This window comes from Rhinatrema bivittatum, chromosome 1, assembly GCF_901001135.1.
Source record: "Rhinatrema bivittatum chromosome 1, aRhiBiv1.1, whole genome shotgun sequence".
NCBI classification, from domain to species: Eukaryota; Metazoa; Chordata; class Amphibia; order Gymnophiona; family Rhinatrematidae; genus Rhinatrema; species Rhinatrema bivittatum.
The window spans coordinates 517,099,133-517,125,014 of NC_042615.1; the positions used below are offsets into that span (position 1 = coordinate 517,099,133).

General features: G+C 42.3%; 1 protein-coding gene across 1 annotated transcript in view; it reads right to left on the reverse strand.

Annotated features, from left to right (window-relative positions):
- The window catches only part of LOC115098868 (transmembrane channel-like protein 1), a 185,679-nt gene that overhangs the window by 61,701 nt on the left and 98,096 nt on the right, over window positions 1–25,882 (reverse strand). The window contains exons 9-11 of the mRNA XM_029615918.1: window positions 22,293–22,435; window positions 11,121–11,265; window positions 8,918–9,112 (exon numbers count right to left, since the gene is read on the reverse strand). Of these exons, the coding sequence (XP_029471778.1) occupies window positions 8,918–9,112; window positions 11,121–11,265; window positions 22,293–22,435 (483 nt within the window). The remainder of the gene's footprint in view (window positions 1–8,917; window positions 9,113–11,120; window positions 11,266–22,292; window positions 22,436–25,882) is intronic.

Here is a 25,882-nt window from a genome sequence, read left to right on the forward strand (position 1 = left end):
ACCTCCCCTTTTAACCATGCTGGTGATTGTTTTGCCATCTTTCCATCTTTATTAATGTGTGGAATACATCTGGACTGTGCTTCTAAGATGGTATTTTTTAACAATGACCACGCCTCTTGCACACTTTTTACCTTTGTAGCTGCTCCTTTCAGTTTTTTTCTAACTATTTTTTCATTTTATCAAAGTTTCCCTTTTGAAAGTTGAGCACGAGAGCCGTGGATTTGCTTACTGTCCCCCTTCCAGTCATTAATTCAAATTTGATCATATAATGATCACTATTGCCAAACGGCCCCACCACCATTATCTCTCTCACCAAATCCTGTGCTCCACTGAGAATTAGATCTAAAATTGCTCCCTCTCTTGTCAGTTCCTGAACCAATTGCACCATAAAAATGTCATTTATTCCATCCAGGAACTTTATCTCTCTAGAATGTTCTGATGTTTCACTCACCCAGTCAATATTGGGATAATTGAAATCTCTCATTATTACTGCACTACCAATTTGGTTAGCTTCCCTAATTTCTCTTAGCATTTCACTGTCCATCTCACCATCTTGACCAGGTGGACGGCAGTATACTCCTATCACTATAGTCTTCTGGATCTCGTGCTGACAGGATTTTGCTGCCCCCAAATATTTGGTGCTCTATGGAAGCAATGACCTTCTCCTGCTGAGTTTACTTGCCTAAAGTTACCCGAATAAAGTTATCAGATAAATTTGCCATTTATCGGGTTTATATTGATATTATAAAGTAGAATGCTGAGCGGGTGCAGATTCCCCCTATCCCCTACTTTTAAGAAAGGTGTTGGGCAAATCCCTGCCTCCTGAATTTCCCACTGGTCTAAATACAAAGAGGGTAACTTTCTAAAAACTCCACGCAGCAGCATATACGCCCCATATGAGTACTCAGAGATCTACTATAGTATTTTATCACCTGCACATATCTGGTTAACGCAGGTGATAAAATACATGCATGTCCACTCTCCAACATACAGGCATATGTTTCATTACTCATGAATATCGGCAATGTATTGAAAGCTTGTACTTTTTCTAGCTGTTTTATAAACATACATGCGAAAAAAAAAATTAGAACTTGTTCACATAAAACCCTGATTTATACATGGGAGTAGGTATATTTTTAAAAATGTGCATGTAATTGAAATCACCAGTCAGCTGATACCTCCATCAGCTCATCCAGTCCATCCATTGAGGGAGGAGGAATAGCCTAGTGGTTGGAGCAGTGGACTTTGACCCAGAAGACCGCCGTTGCTGCGTGTGACCTTGGGTAAGTCACTTTAACCCCCCCCCCCCCCCCCAATTGCCTCAGGTACAAAAACTTAGATTGTAAGCCCTCTGGGGATAGAGAAGTACCTGAATGTAAACATTGAGATGGAATGTTGGTATATAAAAAACAATAAATAAATCTCCAGTTCATTGAGACCCTTCTAGTACTTCACCCTGAACTCTCCCTATTTCATCTAGATCTCTCACCCTACAATAGCAGCCCCATCTGATGATAATTGCCAGGTGTAAAACTGCAGAAACAGGTTGCCTAATGATTTTGGGTAAATCTTTTATAAAAATAGCAACTTATGCAATGTTCTTCTTGGCCCTGCCCTTGAATATTCCTAGACGCACACACATTTTTGATGTTTATAAAAGTGCAAGCTACCTACATGCATATATGCTAACTTTACATGCATTAACTGCTTTGAAAATTAGCTCCTAAGTGGATAGGGCTGGCAGCTCCCAGTATATTCATTTGTTCACTTCACTCTTGGTGAAAAAAAAATGATTGTTCCGTTTACTGACAGGTATCAGAGATCCATTCTTATTCAGTAACTTGCGTTAGCTATAATTCCTAAAGTTAGCCAGTTAAAGTATCTGCCTAAGGTTTGCCAGTTAAAGTTCTGAACGGGATTTAGTGCCTTCCTTTCAAAGATTAATGAACAAGGTGTTAAGACCTCACACAGCTGCTTACCTAGATGATATGGTGGCACACAGTGAGAGCAGGCTATATTATTAGGTTACAACCCTAGCTGACAAGGTACAGACAGTGCTCTTCTGTCCAACTCAAGTACAGAAAAGCAAGTGAGAACCTTCCTGGGACTGGCAGGCCACTACCAAAAATGCATGCCTTTCTTTTCAGACCTGGCAGAAACCCTTGTGAAATTCACATGGAAGAGAGCACATAACAAAAGTTATTTTGGATGTCAGAGACATGAGATGAGTCTTCAGAAGCCTAAAAGACAAGCTATGCAAGAAACTGGTCCTTCACACTATTGACTTTAAAAAGAATTTATACTATAGATAGACACTTGTAAAATAGGGCTGGAGGCAGTCCTAAAACAAGAGGATGACAGAAAATAATGAATACAGATAAGAATTACTCGACAAGAGAAAAGAATGCTTATTACTATCAATCAAGTGCACCATAGAGAGGTCCATATTCATATGCCTCATAGACAGATACTGTAACGGTTATCCATCTAAATGGCTTGCCCAGCTATATTCAGCCTGTACCCGGCTAGAATTTAACCAGATAATTCAGGGGGAGGGTGCTGGGGTGGGTAGGGGGCATTCCAGGGAGTAGCGGTATTAGCGGATAGGTTAACTGGCAACCTGTTAACTTATCCAGCTAACTCTGGTCTGGCTGTAGGGCTGTCCTAAATTTAGTCAGTTTTACATAATTGACTAACTTTACGATAGCTGGGTATATTCAGAGGCAAGGCTGCTAACTAGCAAAGCAGCTAAATATGGACCCCAGAAAGTCTATTCTATTATCTTATTTAATTAATTTATTTTTTATTTTTTTTTATACCGACATTCATGACAAGTCATATCACATCGGTTTACATCAAACATTGGAGAAGTACATTGAACAGGGGGTAATAACTTGGCCGGTAACAAGGGTAAAGACCCTGGAGAGACAACCTTGAGCAGAACAACCTAGAATGGGAGATAACAAGTGAAAAATGAGGGTAAAAACGAGAACGATATTCATAGGAATAAGGGATAGAAAACCAAAATAACTTATATCTTGTGTATCAAAAGCTGTGGTATCAAGAGGTTAGGGTGTATGGGAAACTGGGCTGGGAAGAGTAGGGTGGGGGAAGGGGTACATAGCAAAGAAACAATGGAGACAAGGAGTGATAAACTTGAGGGGTAAACCGGAGGGTTGAGGGAGAGGAGTTGACAGGAGGGTTGTGGGAGAGGAGTAAGGGGGAATGGTAGGGCACAGGGATGGTAAAATAACAAAGTATTAAAGGCTGAGCAGCAATGCGAGTCAGTGAAGATCCTACAGCCTTTTAAGGAAATGCTTGTTTAATAAGCCAAGTCTTAAGTTTTTTCTTGAAGGTGAGCGGGCATTGTTCTTGGAGTAGATCTGGGGGTAAAGCATTCCACTGAGAAGGTCCAGCTGTGGAGAAAGCACGTTTCCTTATGGATGGGTGGAGAGAGGACTTGGTGGGAGGAGCATGAAGGGTGTCTTTGTACGCTGCTCTAATCGGTCTGGTGGAGGTGTGAAGGCGAAGAGGGATATCTAGTTCAAGTGAAGACTGATTGTGGATGGTCTTGTGAATAATGGTGAGGGCTTTGTGAAGGATTCTGAAGTTAATGGGAAGCCAGTGTAGATTCCTTAGAATGGGTGTGACATGGTCTCCTTGGTTAGAGTTGGTTAGGATCCTTGCGGTGGCATTCTGGAGCATCTGTAGAGGTCTAGTGGTGGTAGCGGGGAGGCCTAGTAGGAGGGAATTGCAATAATCGATTTTAGAGAATAGGGTAGCTTGGAGAACCATGTGGAAGTCGTGTAGGTGGAGGAGTGGTTTAAGCTTTTTAAGAACTTGTAATTTATAGAAGCATTCTTTAGTTGTATTGTTGACGAATTTTTTAAGTTCAGACAGTTGTCCAATATAACACCAAGGTCTCTCACTTGGGCGATTGAGATCGTTGAGGAGGTGGGGAGGTTGTTGAGAGAGAGGTTGTTGTCGTCCAGCGAGATGAGAAGGAGCTCAGTTTTGGCCGTGTTGAGGACTAGGTTGTAAATAAATAAATAAATAAATAAAAATATTCCTACTCCCATGTATAAATCAGGGTTTTATGTGAACAAGTTCTAATTTTTTTTGCATGTATGTTTAGAAAACAGCTAGAAAAAGTACAAGCTTTCAATACATTGCCGATATTCATGAGTAATGAAACATATGCCTGTATGTTGGAGAGTGGACATGCATGTATTTTATAATCTGTGTTAACCAGATATGTGCAGGTGATAAAATACTATAGTAGATCTCTGAGTACTCATATGGGGCGTATATGCTGCTGCGTGGAGTTTTTAGAAAGTTACCCTCTTTGTATTTAGACCAGTGGGGAATTCAGGAGGTGGGGATTTGCCCAACACCTTTCTTAAAAGTAGGGGATAGGGGGAATCTGCACCCGCTCAGCATTCTACTTTATAATATCAATATAAACCCGATAAATGGCAAATTTATCTGATAACTTTATTCAGGTAACTTTAGACAAGTAAACTCAGCAGGAGAAGGCCATTGCTTCCATAGAGCACCAAACATTTTTGGGCAGCAAAATCCTGTCAGCACGAGACCCAGACGACTATAGTGATAGGAGTATACTACCGTCCACCTGGTCAAGATGGTGAGAAGGACAGTGAAATGCTAAGAGAAATTAGGGAAGCTAACCAAATTGGTAGTGCAGTAATAATGAGAGATTTCAATTATCCCAATATTGACTGGGTGAGTGAAACATCAGAACATTCTAGAGAGATAAAGTTCCTGGATGGAATAAATGACATTTTTATGGAGCAATTGGTTCAGGAACTGACAAGAGAGGGAGCAATTTTAGATCTAATTCTCAGTGGAGCACAGGATTTGGTGAGAGAGGTAACGTGGTGGGGCTGCTTGGCAATAGTGATCATAATATGATCAAATTTGAATTAATGACTGGAAGGGGGACAGTAAGCAAATCCATGGCTCTCGTGCTCAACTTTCAAAAGGGAAACTTTTACCTGGGAACTTTTGATTTCCTGTCACCCTGAGATTGTTGAGGGGGGAGGGGAGTGATGGTAGCAGCAGGCACACACACTTTCTCACAATAGCACTCACATGCTCATTAACACATATACATGCACTTTCTCACATACACACACACTTCTCTCCCTCTATCACACTTGCACACACTTCTCTTCCTTTTCCACACACATACATGCACTCACACACATGCACTCACTGCTTTCCCTTTTACACACACACACACTTCTCTCCCTCTATAACATGCATACATGCACTCTCATACACATGTGCTTACTCTTCTCCTTCTTCTACACACAGTCCTCACCCCAAACCTACCAATGACAGCAGCCTCCTCTTCCAGGGTGAACAGATCATCCCTTGCATGAGCCCAATATGGCTCCTCCTCTTTCCTACACGCCTCCTCCTTGCAGCTGCACTGGCAATGGATCTCTTCCTTTTCAATGGATGGAGGGGAGGGAAGTGCTCCTTGTTCTTCTGCATGTGTTCACTCGCAGCCCCTCTTCATTCCAGCGTGGAGCCCATGCTCCTCCTCCTCATCACGCATATGGCTCGACGGGTCTCTTCCTTCCAGTGTGGGGCCCACACTCCTCCTCCTTCCAGGGTGTGCAGCCCCGATAGATCTCCCTTCAGCCGCATGCCCGGTGACATTTTTTTCCAGGGTCTGCTTCTGCGGCAGGACCCGGAGTTTTCTGATGTTGGCCCGGAGACCCGGCAATTCCTTTAGAATTCCAGAGTCTCCGGGCCAAATCCGGAGAGTTCCCAGGAATGCCAATCCCACTTTACAGCATGCTAGAAAATAAGAATTAGACAACGAACTGGGTCCTTACAACTACCAGACTGAGAGCAGGAAGGACAGAGAATGAGGCTGAATGTCAAGGTAAAATCCCAGGGCAGCAATAATTATTTTATTAGCTGATACCTGTTAAAAATTACCAGGAGGCCCCTATGATTTACCCTCCCCCCCACCACCAGCCAGAGCATAGCCTGCCTTCCTGTCCCTATGTGACCCAGCCCAAGCTTCCCTTCCCAACCCCAACCCCAGCTGCAGCACAGTCACCCATAAAAATTCCCCAAAGGCTCCTATTTATTGCCCTTTCTCCTCCAGCCCCAGTTCTAGCACAGTGACTCCCCCCCTCCCCCTCCCCCTCCCCCTCCCCAGTCAAGCCCCTCCTCTCAGGCCCAGCACAGCCTGCCCTCTCAAGCTGAGCCCCTTTCTCCAGCCACATTGCAGTCTCCCACCCCCCACCAGCCCGAGCCCCAGCCACTCATTCTCTGAGGGCTAGGAGCTTTTTGCTTCATGTGCACATATATAACCTCTCACCACTGGTAGATAATCATACACAACACACTCATTGCAAAAGACTGGTTAGCCCCCTCCTCACTGCTGGACTACTGTCTGCATCTTCATTTTGTTCAGTTATTAGCAATTAAATATTTCTAAGGGAGTAGGGATGTTCAAATCAGGGGCGTAGGGTGACTGCTGAAGTTGGTGGTGCACCCGAAAAATTGCTGCTACCAGATGCCCTAGAACCCAGTGCACCCTCCTACATTACCTTGTGAGCACTGCTTTCTTTGATGCAAAAAGCCTAACACTTAGAAGGAAAATTAGCTAAGTGCATTGCTTAAAATAATCGCCTAATCTACTAACAGCAGTTACAATAAAATATGTGAATTAAAAAAATATTTTCTGCAATAACATTCAAAAATGCTTTCTGATTGCAAATGAAATTAATAAAGAGCAAACCTGTTTAAAATAGAAATGAGGAAGAGAGGACTGTAATGCCGTCAAAGACAATGATGATAAATATCATTCTCACAGCAAGAATTCAAGTTACACATGAACTAGACCTTTAAAATACAGACAAAACCTCAACAAATACAAAATAGAAGTGCACCAACAAAAACTGCACTGGAAACCACAAGCCCGACTGTATTATTCAGTGCAACAATGGAAAATCAGAAACAATCATTCCTCGCAAAACATCGAGCAATAAAATCAAGAGATATAAAACATCAATAATAACATTAAACCATGCTAATAAAAAGAATAAATGTCAAAACAGCCAACAAACATTCAAGAATTAAAAAAAAACTTGCATAAATTTGTTCTAATATTTACCAAACACAAATAAAATATTTCAAAACATCTGATGAATAAAACATCCAGTAATTTAAAAATGTTCTAATATTTTCCCACAAAAAACAATAAAATATTTCAAAATAATAGAAATATCAAATTACACCCAATATTAAAACTAAAAGGGATTAAAAAAATCTCCTGCTCTCCAAACCTGGAATCTTTTGATTTCCACTCACCTTGAGATTATTATAGATTGGGGGATGTAGGGACACTAAACTATCTCCTCTCTTTCTCATTCACACACACAAACTAAAGCATTCATTCTTTCACTAACTCCATTTCTCATACGCATGCCAATACTCTCACACACACTCCCTCTCACTGACACAGGCTCTCTCCCCCTTGCATCTACATTATCGGCTGAATTTTAAAGCAGCCACACGTGTAAGAATTGGTACTTATGCGTGTGGCTAGGCCCTGTGCGCACCACACACATTTTCAAAATGGTCCGGCCACGAGCATAAGTGCCAATACGTGCACAAGTGCCTGACATTGAGGAAGGGGCAGGCCGGGGGGGGGGAGGCAGGGGTCTGAGCGGGGAAAGGAGGGGCAGGATGGAAGCTGATGGGATAGGGTTCACCGGCAGCCTCACAGGCATCTTCCTCTTCTCTGTCACTGCTCCCCTGGATGTGCACACTGTGACCCTGTGACGGGGCTTCTCTTCTTAGGCCTCCAGGCAGTTGATAGTGCACAAAACATCCCATTTTAAAGTTGGTGGAGCCTGTGCATCTGGCGTACTTTACGCTCGCAGGGCACTCGCACGCCGGCGGCCTATTTTGCATAGGCCGCCGGCGCGCACAAAGCCCCGGGACGCGCGTAAGTCCCGGGGCTTCGTAAAAGGGACGGGAGGGGCGTGTCCAGGGGGCGTGGTGGCAGTCTGGGGGCGTGTCCGGGGGCATGTCTGGGCGTGTCCGGGGCGTGTCCGGGGTGGTCCGGGGTGGATCCAGGGGCGTGGTGATGGTTCTGGGGCGGGCCGAGAGGGCGGTCCCGAGTCCCCCGGCACTGCGGCCTGTGCCGGGGGATGTCAAGGCGGCGCGAGCAAGTTACGCCTGCTTGAAGCAGGCATAACTTGCACAAGAAAAGGTAGGGGGGGATTTAGGTAGGGCTGAGGAGTGGGGTAGATAGGGGAAGGGAGGAGAAGGTGGGGGGATGCGGAAGGAAAGTTCCCTCCAAGGCCACTCCGATTTCAGAGCGGCCTCGGAGGGAAAGGAGGCAGGCTGCCTAGCTCGCCGCACGCAGGCTGCCGATTTTGCGCAGCCTTGCGCACGCCGACCCCTTTTGTTTGCGCCATGAAACTTTTTCTGCTTGCTCTCCATGAAATTACCTGAAAGCCTATGTCATTCGTATATTGTGTTACCAAATATGAATGCTACCTTCCATAGTCTCGTATAGAAAAGATATTTATATCATAGGAAAAACACAGTATTGGAAATTAAAATCAACATAAATGGAGCACCTTATAATTCTAACAATTATTTTTATTATAAACCTAGAAGTAATTGATGATGGCCCTTAATCGCAACTAAAGAAAGAAATAGTAAATAGAATCTTGTGTGGAGAGACTGATTTTTAACATCTATAATAGGAAAGCAAGATGCAATGATGGAAGATTGATTTCCAAAGATGAGAGTCCAGCCTTGCAAAAGAGTACAAAGACAAGAGCATTGTTCCATAGATAAACATCTTTAAAAAGATCATCTTAATCACATCACTTTTAGGTACTGAGTTGACACTAACCTCATTCCTTTCCCACCACCCATAGTTTTCCATCCCTTCCAAAGCAAATTTCTGAGATCTCCTCACAACAAAGTAAATGAGGTAGCCACTTCCAGCAAGCGTGCACAGAGCAAAAAAGTTAGCAAGAACTCGAAGGAATCTGGTCAAGTGGATGTTTTCTTCTTTCCGGCTCTCCTGTTCCTCCACGATGGCTTCCTATTAGTAGTTTAGCAAACAAGATTAGTGAGCTGAAGCCGAGTGAAAGAATATAAGACAGAACAAACACTCTCACCTACCAAAATTCTCTGTCTTATGCAAACAAAGAAACAAATTTATAGCAGATACATAAAAGCCAATACCTCTGTAATATAAGGATATGCATGATAGGTTATGCCAAGCTACCAAGACTAAAACTTGCAAGATATCAAATTCCACAAACCTAAGAATGGCTTTAAAATTGCCTCTTGTGATAATTACATTAATAACATTATGTTATTATTTCACCTTAGCATGGCAATGGTACTACTAAATTCTCCGTTTTCCAAAAGATTTTGGGCACCATGTCGAATATATTTGGATACCTAAGTTAGAAAATTGTCATCTAAATGCCAGGTTGTTTGGAATGCCTTAAAGATCCTGAATTACTTAAAGGACCAGTTTAAGAACATAAGAACATAAGAAATTGCCATGCTGGGTCAGACCAAGGGTCCATCAAGCCCAGCATCCTGTTTCCAACAGAGGCCAAAACCAGGCCACAAGAACCTGGCAATTACCCAAACACTAAGAAGAACCCATGCTACTGATGCAATTAATTCGTCAACATACATCAATATAAGGGAATGCTTGTGTGATGGTGTTTTTTTTTGTACGGTGGCAGAAGCGATCCTGTAAGAAGCTTTAGAGACAGATGCCTCGATAAGTATTTATTCACTCACTAACGGGTCGCCTCAGCGAACAGGGAGTTGGGGTTTTATCAAAAAGAAGAAAAAATTGTTACAGAAAAATTACATTACTACAAGATTTTGACAATAAAGAGCAATAGACGGGGCGAATACAAGGACAGCCACAGATTGGTTGCCCTTAAATATAGCCACCGTACACAAAAAAAACACCATCACACAAGCATTCCCTTATATCGATGTATGTTGAAGAATTATTATTGCAAGGGAAGAGGTTGGTTGATGCATACTGATGCAATTAATAGCAGTGGCTATTCCCTAAGTATAATTGATTAATAGCCATTAATGGACTTCTCCTCCAAGAACTTATCCAAACCTTTTTTGACCCCAGCTACACTAACTGCACTAACTACCTCCTCTGGCAACAAATTCCAGAGCTTTATTGTGCGTTGAGTGAAAAAGAATTTTCTCCGATTAGTCTTAAATGTGTTACTTGCTAACCTCATGGAATGCCCCCTAGTCCTTCTATTATTCGAAAGTGTAAATAACCGAGTCACATCTACTCGTTCAAGATCTCTCATGATCTTAAAGACCTCTATCATATCCCCCCTATTGTTGGTAGGTGTGCAGATCAGGCTGTTCATTTTATGTGACAAGAGCCAACTGAACTGCACTCATGGGTAATAGCTAAAAATATTCACAAACTGCATTTCAAATCACCCTTAATTCCTGTAGATGAAATCTACTTATCCTATGAACAGAAGCTCCACATCACTACTTGTCATGCCTTAGTATCATGATTAGACAGTAAGCTACATGGAGGAGGGACTATCACTAATGTGTATCTGTGTAAAGTTATGTACATCTAGTAGCGCTAGAGAAATGAGTAATCAACATCTAAAAATCACATCTTTTCCCTGGTACATGATGGAGATATATACCCTGGAGGAGAGGGAAGAGGGGAAATATGACAGAGACGTTCAGGTACATTACTAACAAGTGACAAACATTTTCTTTTGTGCAGAGAAACTTTTCTAACAAGAGATTAATTCTGTCCCACATTAAAAATGCATTTGTATATGTGGGTGTATGTGTGGGTGTGTGACTAATTGAGCTGGTGGGTAACATATGTAAAATCTTTTTAAAATTTTGACGGCAAGGAAAGATAAGGCCTGATTTATCAAAAGGTTTTTCCTCTAGGCATGAAATAGCAGAAAGCCTTTTTTTTTCAAAATCAGGCCCCCAATGCATGGATAGTGCTTCCCCTGTCTTAAATTGCAAACTTATAAAATCCCATTTAAAAAAAACAAAAACAAAACACTTACTTTGAAACTTGTTGTGATGGATGCAAACTTGTTGTCAGCTGTTTCTGGATTGCCAATCAAGTAATCCCAACTTGTAAACATTTTCCAGCTAAAATTAAAACTGGTGTCATCTCCACCTCCTTCATCGTTAGCATTCTTTGCCATTCTGTAGGAAAGCCCCAACCCCCACACAATTAGGCAATAATCAAACAATAAGAACCGACATGAACTGGCTGGGCCCAGACTCAAGAAGAAAGGCAGCAGGAAGAGGAAAAAAATTTGGAACAAAAGATTTAAAAGAGAAAAAAAAGGAGGGACAGAATAGGAGTGAAGCATACAATTTGTGCTAAAAAAGTTTAGAATGTGAGTTGGTACAATTTAACGCACACGGTAAAACACCACTTAATGCGGAATACAATGTTTTACTGTGTGCATGCTCAATTTTTGCCACACTAGCGTAACAACAGTACTAATGTGCATATTAACTAAAAAACACAACTGTGCATGCTAGCAATTGGCAGAAATCCTTTGGGTCCAACATAAATGGGCCAGTTAGCACACGTGAAGTCTTCTCCCCCCCAAACCCCCATTTCCAACCTAGACGCATAGTAAGCATTTCTACTAAGACACCACCCTCACCCTTCTCTTACCCCTCTCTCCCCCAGCAGAGAGCCTTCAATCTGGACAGGAAGTTACTCTTCCCTCCCCAATAGTGAGGTACCTTCCCCCAAGACAGGCTTTTCCCCCTAGATGTTGTCCTATAGCAGAGCCCCCTTTCCAACCTTCCACTCCCACTCAGCGCTTTTCATGAGCAGCAGGGATGTCAAGGAACTCCTGCTGGCATTGCAGCTGGCACTGAATGACACTGATAGAGGGTATTTTATTGCCAAGGGAATGTTCCTTTTGTAGGGTAGAAATGTCTCACTGCCCAGTTGAGGGGAGATAATTCAGAGATGCCTACTATAAGATGGGGTTGAGGATGGTGCTTTGGAGAAGAGGTGGTTTAGGACAGGGTAATTGATTTTGCCAGAATTGAGGGGAAGAGGGAATGTCCCATGTAACTGGCCCTTTATGCACATAAAGTTTCCTTTCAAAGTGCTTTTAAATGCAGAGTTTAACTCTACTTGCAGAGTTGTAAAATTACCTTCCCTATGTACAGTATCCTATAGCATTTTAAAATATACTGGTATAATTATAGTCACTTGCAGAAAAATGCAGGCAGAACAATTCTGAGTATCAATAACAACCAGCAGAGGAAAACAGGATAAAGCATAAGCATTGGCAAGTTAAATGTAAGACATTGATAAGACAGGCTAAGAGAGAATTTGAAAAGAAGTTAGCCATAGAGGCAACAATTCTTAATAAAAACTTTTAAAAATATATCCAAAGCAGAAAGCCTGTGAGAGAGTTGGTTAGACTGTTATGATTGAGGGGTTAAAGGGGCACTTAGGGAAGATAAGGCCATTGCTTTGGTGTTTACTGAAGAGGATGTAGGGGAAATACCTGTTCCGGAGATGGTTTTCAAGGGTGATGATTCAGATGTACTGAACCTGGAAGATGTAGTTGTAGTGAATCTGGAAGATGTAGTAGGCCAGATTGACAAACTAAAGTATAGTAAATTGCCAGGACCAGATGGTATACACCCCACAGTTCTGAAAAATCTCAAATGAAATTTCAGACCTGTTAGTAAAAAGTTGTAACTATCATTAATATCGTCCGTTGTACCTGAAGACTGGAGGGTGGCCAATTTAAAAAGTCTTCAGGGGAGATCTGGAAAACTATAGACCAGTGAGCCTGACTTCAGTGCAGGGAATAATCATGGAAACTGTTATAAAGAATAAAACAAAATCTAGTAACCTATACAAATCAAAAGGACCAAAACCTCAACAAATGCAATTACAAATAATTTGCTAATGATAACATTCCTACTAGTAAACACACAATCAATCACAAAGAAATTCCCAATAATTACGGATCTATTGAATGACACTGTTGCGTTCGTGCCAGCTCTTGCCCTCGCTCCATCCTCTCTACCTCTGAGGTGACTCCCTTCGGATCTAATGGACAGTTGCTGCCGTGGCTTCTCCTCGCCATTTCTTCCCGGAGTCCCCTGGCTGGCCTGATGCTGCAGATCCGCCATGTTTCTGATGACGTAGGGCGCGCGCTCCAAAGTTTGTACCAGCAAGGGCGCGAACCTCGGGGGCGTCCCCCCATAGTGATGTCATCCGCTTCCAACATAAAAGGTCTTTGCTTACACTTACGAATTGAGTTTGCAAGGGATTGATTGCAGGGATCATCTCGACCCGCTTCATTCTCCACTGCTCTGCCTCCTCGAACTTACCAGGGGTATATGCTCCTCGGGGGCCCCACTCTCTCCTCTTGTTTTCAGATTGCTAAGACAGGATCTGGTACTCGCTCCTCGAGGGCCTATGTCCCTGAACGCTCAGAAGACTCCCTATTGCCTGGAAGCGATCGCAGACGTGAACATTGTGAGTTTCTATTCCAGTTGCATATAGGAACTGGTACTCGCGCCTCAAGGGCCCATGTTCCTAGAATTCTGAAGATTCTCTTCTGTCTAAGACGCTATCGCAGGTATGGAGATCATGAGTTATTATTACAGATTGCAGATAGGAAGCGGTACTCCCTCCTCGAGGGCCCATGTTCCTAAAACCCTCCGAAGACTCCCTTCTATTTCAGAAGCTATTTCATATACAGATATTGTGAGTTCTTATTTCAGTTTGCATATAGGAACCAGTACTCGCCTAGAGGCTCCTGTTCCTGAATATACTAACTATTCTCTATTGCCTAGAAACCATTACAGAGATAGATAACTGTGAGTTACCATCGCTCTCTGAGAGCTGTCCCTGGAACCAGGTACTCACTCCTCGAGGGCCTAACTCTCTCCAGCTACTGAGCCTTCTTATTAATCTATGTGAGTGTATCATCTACTTCTGGTTATGTATCCAGCATACCCTGTCTACTCACTATCTATGAGTCTCTCTCTACAGCTCAGCAAACCCGGAGATAGCAGTTCCAGGATCTGAGGGACTTCAGTTCCAGTTCCAGGATCTGAGGGACATCAGCTCACTACTGCCACCTCTGGTGGTTCTACTACCTGTCGAATAAAGAATTATCTGTCTGTCTCCATATTCCAGCCTAGTCGGTGATCCCACTCATGATATCCTCCTGAGGGTGCTGTCATCTGCCATCGGCCCAAGGATTCACCATTCTACATTAGAGTGCTCAACTCTCACACATCAAGAGCTGAGTACAACTGCTACCTTGCAGTCTAACCTCAACTGTTGTTAACATCTCCTTCCTCCGGAACTGTATCATAACCAATTGCTAATTCTTAGCAGGAACCATACAGATGGCCAACACCTCCCTTCAGGGGAACTCTCGTATATCAGGTTGCCACTCTGTGCAGAGATCCATAACAGATACTAACTCCTCCCCTCTGGAAGAACAGATCTTATGTGGTTGCTGACCTCTCCCCTCTGGGGAGCAACACTATAACAGTTTGCCAACAGACTGCTAACCCTAGCAGAGTCGCTAACAGATTGCTAGCTCCTCCCCTCTGAGGGAGCAAAGCTCAACAGGATTGCTAACTCCTCCCCTTGGGAGGAGCAAACCCTAACAAACTGCTAATTCCTAGCAGCTTCTAAACAGATTGCTACTCCGCAGTCTAACCGATAACAGATTGCTAACTCCGAGCAGCAACTCTAACAGACACAAAACCAAACTTCATCACAATCACAGAATCATGTTTAAAAAAATCAGACACTATTAAAAAATAAAATAGCACATAGAAACTATGATGTCTTTTCAAGCCCCAGAATAAATAAAAGAGGGGGAGACTATTACTAATAATTGAAAAAAAATTTAAATGTAAACTAATTCCAATAACACCTCCAAAAAATCACGAGATTGCAATTTTTGAAACTAACAATATCCAAATATGCCTCTTATACTGCCCACCAAGCCTACTAGAACTAAATATCTCTCCACTAATTGAATTTCTAACAACACACCTAAATACTTCAAAACCTACCATCATAATGGGAGACTTCAACCTTCACATGGACACACACCCATTATCAAATACCTGCCAGACACTGATGGATATAATGACAGCTATAGGATTCACTCTCATTACTGATAAACCCACGCAATCAGTAATGACCTTACATTTATCAATCACAGCTACTTAAAACACATCAAAACAGAATACACACAAAGTCCATGGTCAGATCACTTCCTAATACAATCTTCTATTAATTATCTGGAACCACAAGTGATACAAACAAAAGAAGCCATAGAATTTAAGTATCGACCGCCATACAACATAGAAACACTAAAAGATAAATTAGAAGAAAAGCTAGCTGAATTTGACTTTAACGATTGCTGTTCTGCAACAACAGCATGGATGCAAAAACCAACAAACTGGCAGATGAGATAAACACCATAAAATTTACATGCATCAAAGAACCAAAACAGATAAATTCATGGCACAATGAAAAGATAAAGGAAGTCAAAAGAAATCTTAGGAAAAAAGAAAAAGAATGGAGAAAAGATAAAACAACCGAAAACCTAACTAAATTTAGAAAAAATCTAGCATACTACAAACAAGTAATTCTTGATGCAAAGAAACAATACTTTAGCTCTAAAACAGAAAAATTTGCAAATAACCCAAGAACCTTATTTACCATAGTAAATAATAGAGATGTGAATCGTGTCCTCGATCGTCTTAACGATCGATTTCGGCTGGGAGGGGGAGGGAATCGTATTGTTGCCGTTTGGGGGGGTAAAATATCGTGAAAAATCGTAAAATCGTGAGCCGGCACATTAAAACCCCCTAAAACCCACCCCCGACCCTTTAAATTAAATCTCCCACCCTCCCGAACCCCCCCAAATGACTTAAATAACCTGGGTGTCCAGCGGCGGTCCGGAACGGCAGCGGTCCGGAACGGGCTCCTGCTATTGAATCTTGTTGTCTTCAGCCGGCGCCATTTTCCAAAATGGCGCCGAAAAATGGCGGCGGCCATAGACCAACACGATTCCACGGCAGGAGGTCCTTCCGGACCCCCGCTGGACTTTTGGCAAGTCTTGTGGGGGTCAGGAGCCCCCCCCCCAAGCTGGCCAAAAGTTCCTGGAGGTCCAGCGGGGGTCAGGGAGCGATTTCCCGCCGCAAATCGTTTTCCGTATGGAAAATGGCGCCGGCAGGAGATCGACTGCAGGAGGTCATTCAGCGAGGGTTCCGGCACCTCGCTGAACGACCTCCTGCAGTCGATCTCCTGCCGGCGCCATTTTCCGTACGGAAAACGATTCGCGGCGGGAAATCGCTCCCTGACCCCCGCTGGACCTCCAGGAACTTTTGGCCAGCTTGGGGGGGGCCTCCTGACCCCCACAAGACTTGCCAAAAGTCCAGCGGGGGTCCGGAAGGACCTCCTGCCGTGGAATCGTGTTGGTCTATGGCCGCTGCCATTTTTCGGCGCCATTTTGGAAAATGGCGCCGGCTGAAGTCAACAAGATTCAATAGCAGGAGCCCGTTCCGGACCGCTGCCGTTCCGGACCGCCGCTGGACACCCAGGTTATTTAAGTCATTGGGGGGGGTTCGGGAGGGTGGGGGATTTAATTTAAAGGGTCGGGGGTGGGTTTTAGGGGGTTTTAGTGTGCCGGCTCACGATTCTAACGATTTATAACGATAAATCGTTAGAATCTCTATTGTATTGTGTTCCATAACGGTTTAAGACGATATTAAAATTATCGGACGATAATTTTAATCGTCGAAAAACGATTCACATCCCTAGTAAATAATCTCACCAATGACAAATCAGAATCTCCACAAAACCTACCAGAAAATAAGTGTAACGAAATAGCAAAGTTCTTCAGTGAAAAAATTACGAACCTAAAAGCCAAAATCCCAAACACAAACAAGCAAGAAATCAAAATGCAAAATAGAGATGTTACACAATAGTCTACATTTAACGAGATATTGGACCTGGAAGTTGAATCCATGCTAAAAAAGGTTAATCCAGCCCCACACATAATTGACTCAATACCAACTATGGACATAAAAAAGCAGCCAACATAGTATCCCCGATATTAGCAAAAATCGTAAACCTATCTTTGCAGGAAGGAGCAATGCCAGATATACTGAAAGGGGCAATCATAAAACCAATCATGAAGTAAAAAACCAACGACCCACTGGTCCTAAGCAACTACAGACCGGTATCAAATCTTCCATTAATTGCAAAATTAATAGAAAAAACCATACAAAAACAACTAGCTGATCATCTGGATAGCAATAATATTCTATATCCATCACAACATGGCTTCAGTAAACACTACAGCATGAAGACACTGCTGCTTTCACTAACAGACAAAATTATGAGAGGTTTTGATAGTGGAAAACATTACATTCTAGTATTGCTAGATCTGTCCTCAGCTTTTGACATGATAAACCACGATATTCTATTAAAAAGACTAGAAGAAATAGGATTACACAGCAAAATAATCAACTGGTTCAGATCTTACCTAAATCAGAGGTATTTCCAAGTACAGATCAAAGATGTAATATCAGAAAAAATAAAACTTCAAACAGGAGTACCACAGGAATCAGCCCTGTCCGCAACACTATATAATATATACCTACTACCACTATGCCATCTACTGGCAGGCCTAGGTATCATACATTACATATATGCTGATGACATTCAAATAATCCTACCTGTTGATGACACAATTGAAAAAGACATTAAACCTAGCCAACATGTACCTAGATATAATAAAACAGCTACTAAACCAAATGGAGCTAGTTAACATCGAAAAAAATGAATTTCTACATTTAGAGCAAAAAATATCAAGGTCATTCAAAACCCAATTATGCTGAAAAACAACCAGAAAATAGAATTATCTGAGAAGGTACGGAACCTCAGAGTAATAATAGACACGGAACTAAGCATGAAACAACACATATCTTTAAAAGTAAAGGAAGGCTACGCAAAACTCATGGTTCTCAGGAGATTAAAACCATTACTAACACCCACAAACTTTCGAACAGTGCTCCAGGCTTTAATATTTGCAAGCATGGATTACTGCAACGCCCTACTATTAGGATTACCATACACATCGCTAAGACCACTCCAAATACTACAAAACACTGCAGCAAGAATTCTAACTGGGAAAAGAAAAAGAGACCACATTACAGAAACTCTAGCAGAATTACACTGGTTACCCATTGAGCACAGAATACAATACAAAGCACTATGCAGTGTGCACTATACATAAATTAACATACAATGAAAAAGCAGAATGGTTGAACACAGCACTACTAACCATCCCCTCTGTCAGCTAACAAAGCACTACTAACTATCCCCTCTGTCAAAACAGCAAGACTAACACAAGTTCCCTCAATCAAAACAACAGTAAGAAAGAGAGCACTTTCCACCGCTGGCCCATCTCTTTGGAACTCGCTCCCACCAGAACTTCGGCTCGAAAGATGCACAATCTCATTCAAGAAGAGACTCAAAACCTGGTTGTTCATCTAAGCATTCCCTGACTCAGCAGAACAGTAGAGCTTCCTTCACCTTTGAATCCGGGAGGCTGCTCACCAGAAAAATCAACTCTTTAATTCAGTCTTTCCAACAAATGTCATAGTATTTCCGAGGCCCTGTGGCCCCCCTCAGACATCGAGCCAGTTACCTATAGTTAAGAGCTGGCTAGCCGGCTAAAGTTGTTCTCCTTGTATTCACCCTGTTAACATTGTTAATGAACCCAAGTTTTTGGCTTTCTTGTTTAATGTAATGCCTTGTTAGTGCAGGTTTTATGGTTTAATGTAAACCGAATTGATTTGTAACTTGTTACAAGAATATCGGTATATAAGAGCCCTAAATAAATAAATAAATAAATAAATAAATAAATAAATAAGTTAGAGAAAGAGCATTATCACTGGCAGGACCTATACTATGGAACACCATGCCACTTGAGATCAGATTACAAAGAGATCTCAAAACATTTAAAAAGAGTTTAAAAACCTGGCTTTTTAAACAAGCCTATCACAAAGAGAATGGAGAATAGAGAATAGAAAAGAGAAGGGAGCAGGCGGTAGAACACCTGCGCACAACACTTAACTCAATATGTGCGCTTTATTATTTTATCACACTGTTATCATAGAAGAAATATTCACTTTATAAACTAAACCTGTAATCTAGAACGAGACCTATATAAAAGGACATGATTTATCACTTTCACCAAATAATATTAATCACAAATTATGTTACCGAATCTTTATGGCACCTATGTAGAATGTAGTTCCAATATATTAACCAACCTTAATTTATGTGCCTTCCTGTAAACCGTTGTGATGCTATTTAACTTAATGATGGTATAAAAAACTTTTTAAATAAATAAATAAAATCACACAACATTTAGATAGACATGGTTTAATGGGACACAGCCAGCATGGATTTACCCAAGGGAAGTCTTGCCTCACAAATCTACATTTTTATGATTTTATGAAGGGGTGACCGGTGAATAAACATGTGGACAAAGGTGAACCGGTAGATGTGATATATTTTGATTTTCAGAAGGCCTTTGACAAAGTTCCTCCTGAGAGGCTTCTAAGAAAATTAAAAAGTCATGGGATAGGAGTCAATATCCTTTTGTGGATTGCAAACTGGTTAAAAGACAGGAAACAGAGAGTAGAATTAAATGATCTGTTTTCACAGTGGAAAAAGGAAAACAGTGGAGGGCCTCAGGGATCTGTACTAGGACCAGTGCTTTTTAATTTATTTATAAATGATCTGGAAAGGGGCACGATGAGTGAGGTGCTTAAATTTGCAGATGACACACAATTTTGCAGAGTAGTTAAATCTCAAGCAGATTGTGATAAATTGCAGGAGGACCTTGTGAGACTGGAAGATTTGGCATCCAAATGGCAGATGAAATCTAATGTGGACAAATGCAAGATGATGCATATTAGAGATGTGAATCGTGTGATTGATCGTCTTAACGATTGATTTCGGCTGGGAGGGGGAGGGAATCGGATTGTCGCAGTTTGGGTTTTTTAAATATCGTGTAAATCATGTAAATCGTGTAAATCGAAAACCGGCACACTAAAACATCCCTAAAACCCACCCGACCCTTTAAAATAAATCCCCCACCCTCCCGAACCCCCCCAAAATGCCTTAAATTACCTGGGGTCCAGTGGGGGGGGAGGGCGGGAAAACCGGCACACTAAAACAACCCTAAAACCCAACCCGACCCTTTAAAATAAATCCCCCACCCTCCCGAACCCCCCCAAAATGCCTTAAATTACCTGGGGTCCAGAGGAAGGGTCCCGGTGTGATCTTTTACTCTCGGTCCTCCGTGCGTTGTAGAAATAGCGCCAGCGCCATTTTGTTTTTTTGTCCCCCGACGTCAGGAGCATAGGAGATTGCTCCCGGACCCCCGCTGGACCCCCAGGGACTTTTGGCCAGCTTGGGTGGGCCTCCTGACCCCCACAAGACTTGCCAAAAGTCCAGCGGGGGTCCGGAACGATCTCCTACCGCGAATCGTTTTTCTGTACGAAAAAACGATTCGACTGCAGGAGGTCATTCCGGACCCCCGCTGGACCCCCAGGGACTTTTGGCCAGCTTGGGGGGGCCTCCTGACCCCCACAAGACTTACCAAAAGTCCAGCGGGGGTCCGGAACGACCTCCTGCAGTCGAATCGTGTTGCCGTAAGGCCGGCGCCATTTTGCGCAAAATGGCGCCGGCCGTACGGCAACACGATTCGACTGCAGGAGGTCGTTCCGGACCCCCGCTGGACTTTTTGCAAGTCTTGTGGGGGTCAGGAGGCCCCCCCAAGCTGGCCAAAAGTCCCTGGGGTTCCAGCGGGGTCCGGGAGCGATCTCCTACGCTCCTGACGTCGGGGGACAAAAAAACAAAATGGCACCGGCGCTACCTTTGACCTGTCATATGACAGGTCAAAGGTAGCGCCGGCGCCATTTCTACAACGCACGGAGGTCCGAGAGTAAAAGATCACACCGGGACCCTTCCTCTGGACCCCAGGTAATTTAAGGCATTTTGGGGGGGTTCGGGAGGGTGGGGGATTTATTTTAAAGGGTCGGGGTGGGTTTTAGGGTTGTTTTAGTGTGCCGGTTTTCCCGCCCTCCCCCTTCCCCTCCCCCTTCCCCCGATTTACGATTTTTTAACGATAAATCGGGGGAATTGTTATTGTATCGCGGCTCTAACGATTTTTGACGATTTAAAATATATCGGACGATATTTTAAATCGTCAAAAAACGATTCACATCCCTAATGCATATAGGGAAAAATAACTTTTGTTGTGGTTACACATTATTAGGTTCCATCTTAGGGGTTACCACCCAGGAAAGAGATCTAGGCATCATAGTGGATAATACATTGAAATTGTCGGCTCAGTGTGCTGTGGCAGTCAAAAAAGCAAACAGAATGTTAAGAATTATTAGAAAGGGAATGGCGAATAAAATGATGGATGCCTTAATACCACTGTATTGCTCCATGGTGAGACCACACCTTGAATACTGTGTGCAGTTCTGGTCACCACATCTCAAAAAAGATATAGTTGCAATGGAGAAAGTACAGAGAAGGGCAACCAAATAGATAACGGGGATGGAACGGCTCCTAAATGAAGAAAGGCTAAAGAGGTTAGGGCTTGGAGAAAAGACGGCTGAGGGGGGATATGCTAGAAGTCTACAAAATCGTGAAAGGATTTGAACAGGTAAATATGAATTGGTTATTTACTCTTTCAGATATCACAAGGACTAGGAGGCACTCCACGAAGTAAGCAAGTAGCTAGAGGCAAATAGTACATCTTGTGGAGCTGCAGCAGAGCCAAAACCCCATCCTTGAATCAACATGGAATAAGACAAACATCTAATAGAAGATTTTAGAGATCAAGCAAAAGTAGGGGAAAAATAGCAAAGAAAAGGTTTGCAAGTCAGTATGCTTGCAGAATTTTGAAATAGTGTAGCATTTATTCAATGTTTTAATTTATTGCAACTTTTGCGAGGAAAAAAATCTGCAGCAAAAAACAAGTGTGAGCAAAACTTTGGACAAAAAGTGCTGCAGCATTTGTGCCCAGTTCATGAATGTAGTCCTGTTGGGCAAGAGTTCCACAGTGCTTTTTTGATGTTTTGCCTCTGTGCCACCTAGCAGGGAGAAAACTTACGTTCTGATGACAACCATGAAGCTGTAGGCGATGGTACCGATTCCCACTAGAAGGTAGGAAAGTGGCAGCCGGAACTGCAGCCATCCTATTGTTCTTTGATTGTTGTAGTAGCCATAAAAGAGGACAGAATATTGTGCAAGACCCTAAAATGAAAACACAAGATATTCTTAAAATGTTCCCGAAAATGTTTCCAACAAGTTAAAATTAAATCTATCCAGAAGAAGGAGATAGAAAAAACAAGTTTTCTTCCAGAGTATTTCAATTCCTGTTGAATTTATTTTCCTACAAAATTATTTATTTAGGGCTGGATTTAAATGTATTATGTACTGTAGACCTTATGTGATTGATAACTGGGCCATGGATTCCTTGAAAGGCTTATCCTCCTGACTTTAGGGACTCACAGCTGGCTCAAAATTTGACTGCCCATGCTCTTAAGGGGATGTGTTTACAAGATCATATAACTCTGGTGCTAGAATCTCTACATTGTCTTCCAATCTCATGGCGAATAAAATTCAAGGTCATAACTAATGTGCACAAGGCTTTAAAGAATCAGGCACTTTTGTGCATAAGTTCAGCACTGAGGATTTATCGACCATCGTATACACTTCGATCAAGTAGTTTATGTCTTTTAGATGTTCCTTCTCCGAGCCTTGTTTCATTTGACAGAAGCACATAAAAAGGATTTTTCCAGTGGCTGGTCATGGTCTATGGAACACCTTACCTGTGCAATTACATTCCTTGTTGGGTTATAAGATCCTTATGAAACAATTATAAGCCTGCTTTTTTAAAACAGCTTTTAGAAGTTGGCCTAGTGGAGAAAAAGTTTGGCCAAATGAGCGCTGTTGTTGATGGTCTTTGATGTACTGTGTTATTTTTATTATTTGTATTTTCTGTAACTTGCCTCGGATGACGGAGACTGCAAGTAATACAAATTTTATTAGTAGTAGTAGAATTTTTATGGTTAGTAAAAGTCATAAATGAGATCAGAGAATGAATCAAGCCCCTGATGATCTGAATCAATCAGTGTGTAACTGCCATAGCATAGACTAGATTTCTGGCAGCTGTATTAGTTCTGAAGAAAACTGGAGTCTTTGCAGGTTGTGAGACCTTTTCAAAGACCCAGAAAAAGATGTTTATCATGATCTTTCAAGATCCCACAGGCCCCTAAAGAAGAGGCCTGTCAGGTCTCTAAAGTTTGATTGCTACAACATTTTTTGTTGGTCTATTTGTGCTCTCCTCGCAGCATGTGTCATCTTTGCTTGTGCTGCTAGACATCCAGTTTACCCTTTGACCCAGCTTCAAGTAATCAGAAGGACTCAGAACTAAACTTCCAAAACATTTATTACAGCAATGAATTACAAGACACTGCAAAGAATTGGAGTCAGCATAGGGACATTAACATGTGCGTATGGGTGCTCAAGCGAACATATGCTGGAATTTTAAATCATGCGTGCTATTAAGCGCATATAGTTTAAAGTACGCCTACTGGTATATGTGCTTCTAATTTTAAGCGGTTACTCAAGCAAATGTAAATTGCATAGCTTCCTTAAGAATTTTGTTGACTTTAATGCACACAGGGAAGCAGATTCTAAAACATGGACATTTCCAGTTGTACACATTAGTTTACCAGTATGCCCAGTTCATCTTGAGGTCATCTGGACCTCTCTGGTTCTTCAGCCTGCACTCCTCCCAGTTGACCCATTTACGTCACCCAGTTGATTTAGGCCTTAAGAGATATTTATGAAGACTTCACTTCATCAGAAGCAGAAGTAAACATGTGCGGCTACTGGACCGTCGAGCGCTGTGGTGGTCAGTTTTATTTATTTATTTGTTTGTTTGTTTGTTTGTTTCTCTTTTCTTATATACCATACAACAGATTCCAGATCTGGCCAGAGCGGTTTACAATTAAAACCACAATAAAAATATACATTCAATGTAATCATATGCATAAATACTAAAACACACCCAATCAAATAACATATAAAACATTTAATAACACTTCAAATCTATACCCTTCCTAATCAGTAAGGACCGCTTTCAATTTAAAATACATAAAAACCCAGACTATGATGGAAAAAGCCAGGCCTTTACCTTTTTTCTAAAACCAAGATAATTCATTTCGGTTTTAAAATTCAGAGGTACGTGCGTAACTGTTGGCCCCATCCCAGAATGCCCATGCCACCCACACTCATAACTCTGCCTCTTTTATTTTTTTTTGCTTAAGCATGCGCATATACGCACATAATTTATGGCTTTTAAAATACGCGTTGCTCATGCATGGGCAAGATTCTCATGGATATGGGCCTTTTCATGTCAGTAACACTTTTAAAATTCACCTCATCTGTCAAATTCTGGAATTGTAACAGCCATAATGAGTTTCTCTCTTCTAGGTGAGTTTAAATGAAGCAAAAAAAAACTGCAACTGTAGTAGAAGCTAGAGTTTGGAAATGTGAATAGTAAGAAACAATGCCCTTCTCAGGAGTTTGTGGAAAAGGGATACAGACAGCGCAGAAGGATTGCTGGGAGCCTTTTCAAACTTAAAATCCCTCTGAGCAATAAAATGTCCCAAGTTGCTTTGGGATAAATGGACCAAGTGAGAAAGGAGAAACGCACTGAGAAAGAAAAGGCAAAACAGGCAATGTACAATTCAGAGCAATGAAATAGCAGTTCCAATGACCTATCAGAGCAAATGTCATGTCCTGCAGAAAATCTAAGCCAAACAATATTACAAAAGTACACAGGGTGGAGGTACAATAAGGGAAACATAAAATACACTGTAAAGAGTGAACACTTTTAAAAAGTGTCACAGCCTCCCAAGACCACATATTTGCTATAACATTTTATATCTATGGCTTTTGATTATTGGTTAAAATGAATAAACCACAAAAATGCCCCTCCCCTTCTGAAGTGAAAATTGGGGTTATTGGTTTTAATCAATAAACCCTGAAACTGGCCTCCCTGGGTGCTCCTCCTTTGATTTGGGGCTGCTGTGGCAGATCACATGTGGTTCACTTACAATGGCTGGCAGCTCAGTTCATAAGTGCTGGAGCAGGGGAGCCGTGCAGGCTTAAATTTAGTGTGAGTCAAGCAGCAGCAGCAGGGAGTGAGTCACGCAGGGACACGCCATCAGCTACAGCAGGACCTGAACTGGAAGATGACCACAGCAGGAGCAGCTGACATGAAGAGGCCTAGCCCACAAACAGCCCCAGAAGAGAAGCAGCAGGCAGAGGAGCAACCTGCAAGGGAGGAAGAGGCCATAAGAGGAAATACTGTGTCTGTGGATGAAAAAATACAGGGCCTGGGACTGCTGGGGTGGCAGAGGGACTGGGACTGCTGGGATGGCAGGTGGACAGGGGAGTACTGGAGATGTGAGGCAGAGTTGCCAACCACTTACAAATTTACAGGATGTCCATAAAAATAGGCAAAATATGGGCCTGCCCATAAAATCTGTAAATATCTTCCAGCAGCCTGTAAATTTCCTGGCACTTGGCAATCCTGTCTGCATCTCTCTTCCTGCTCCCTCCTCGAAGGCGGACGTTATCAAAATTGAGCTTCTACTTTGGTGTGGGTGGGGGAACAAGGATACTGTC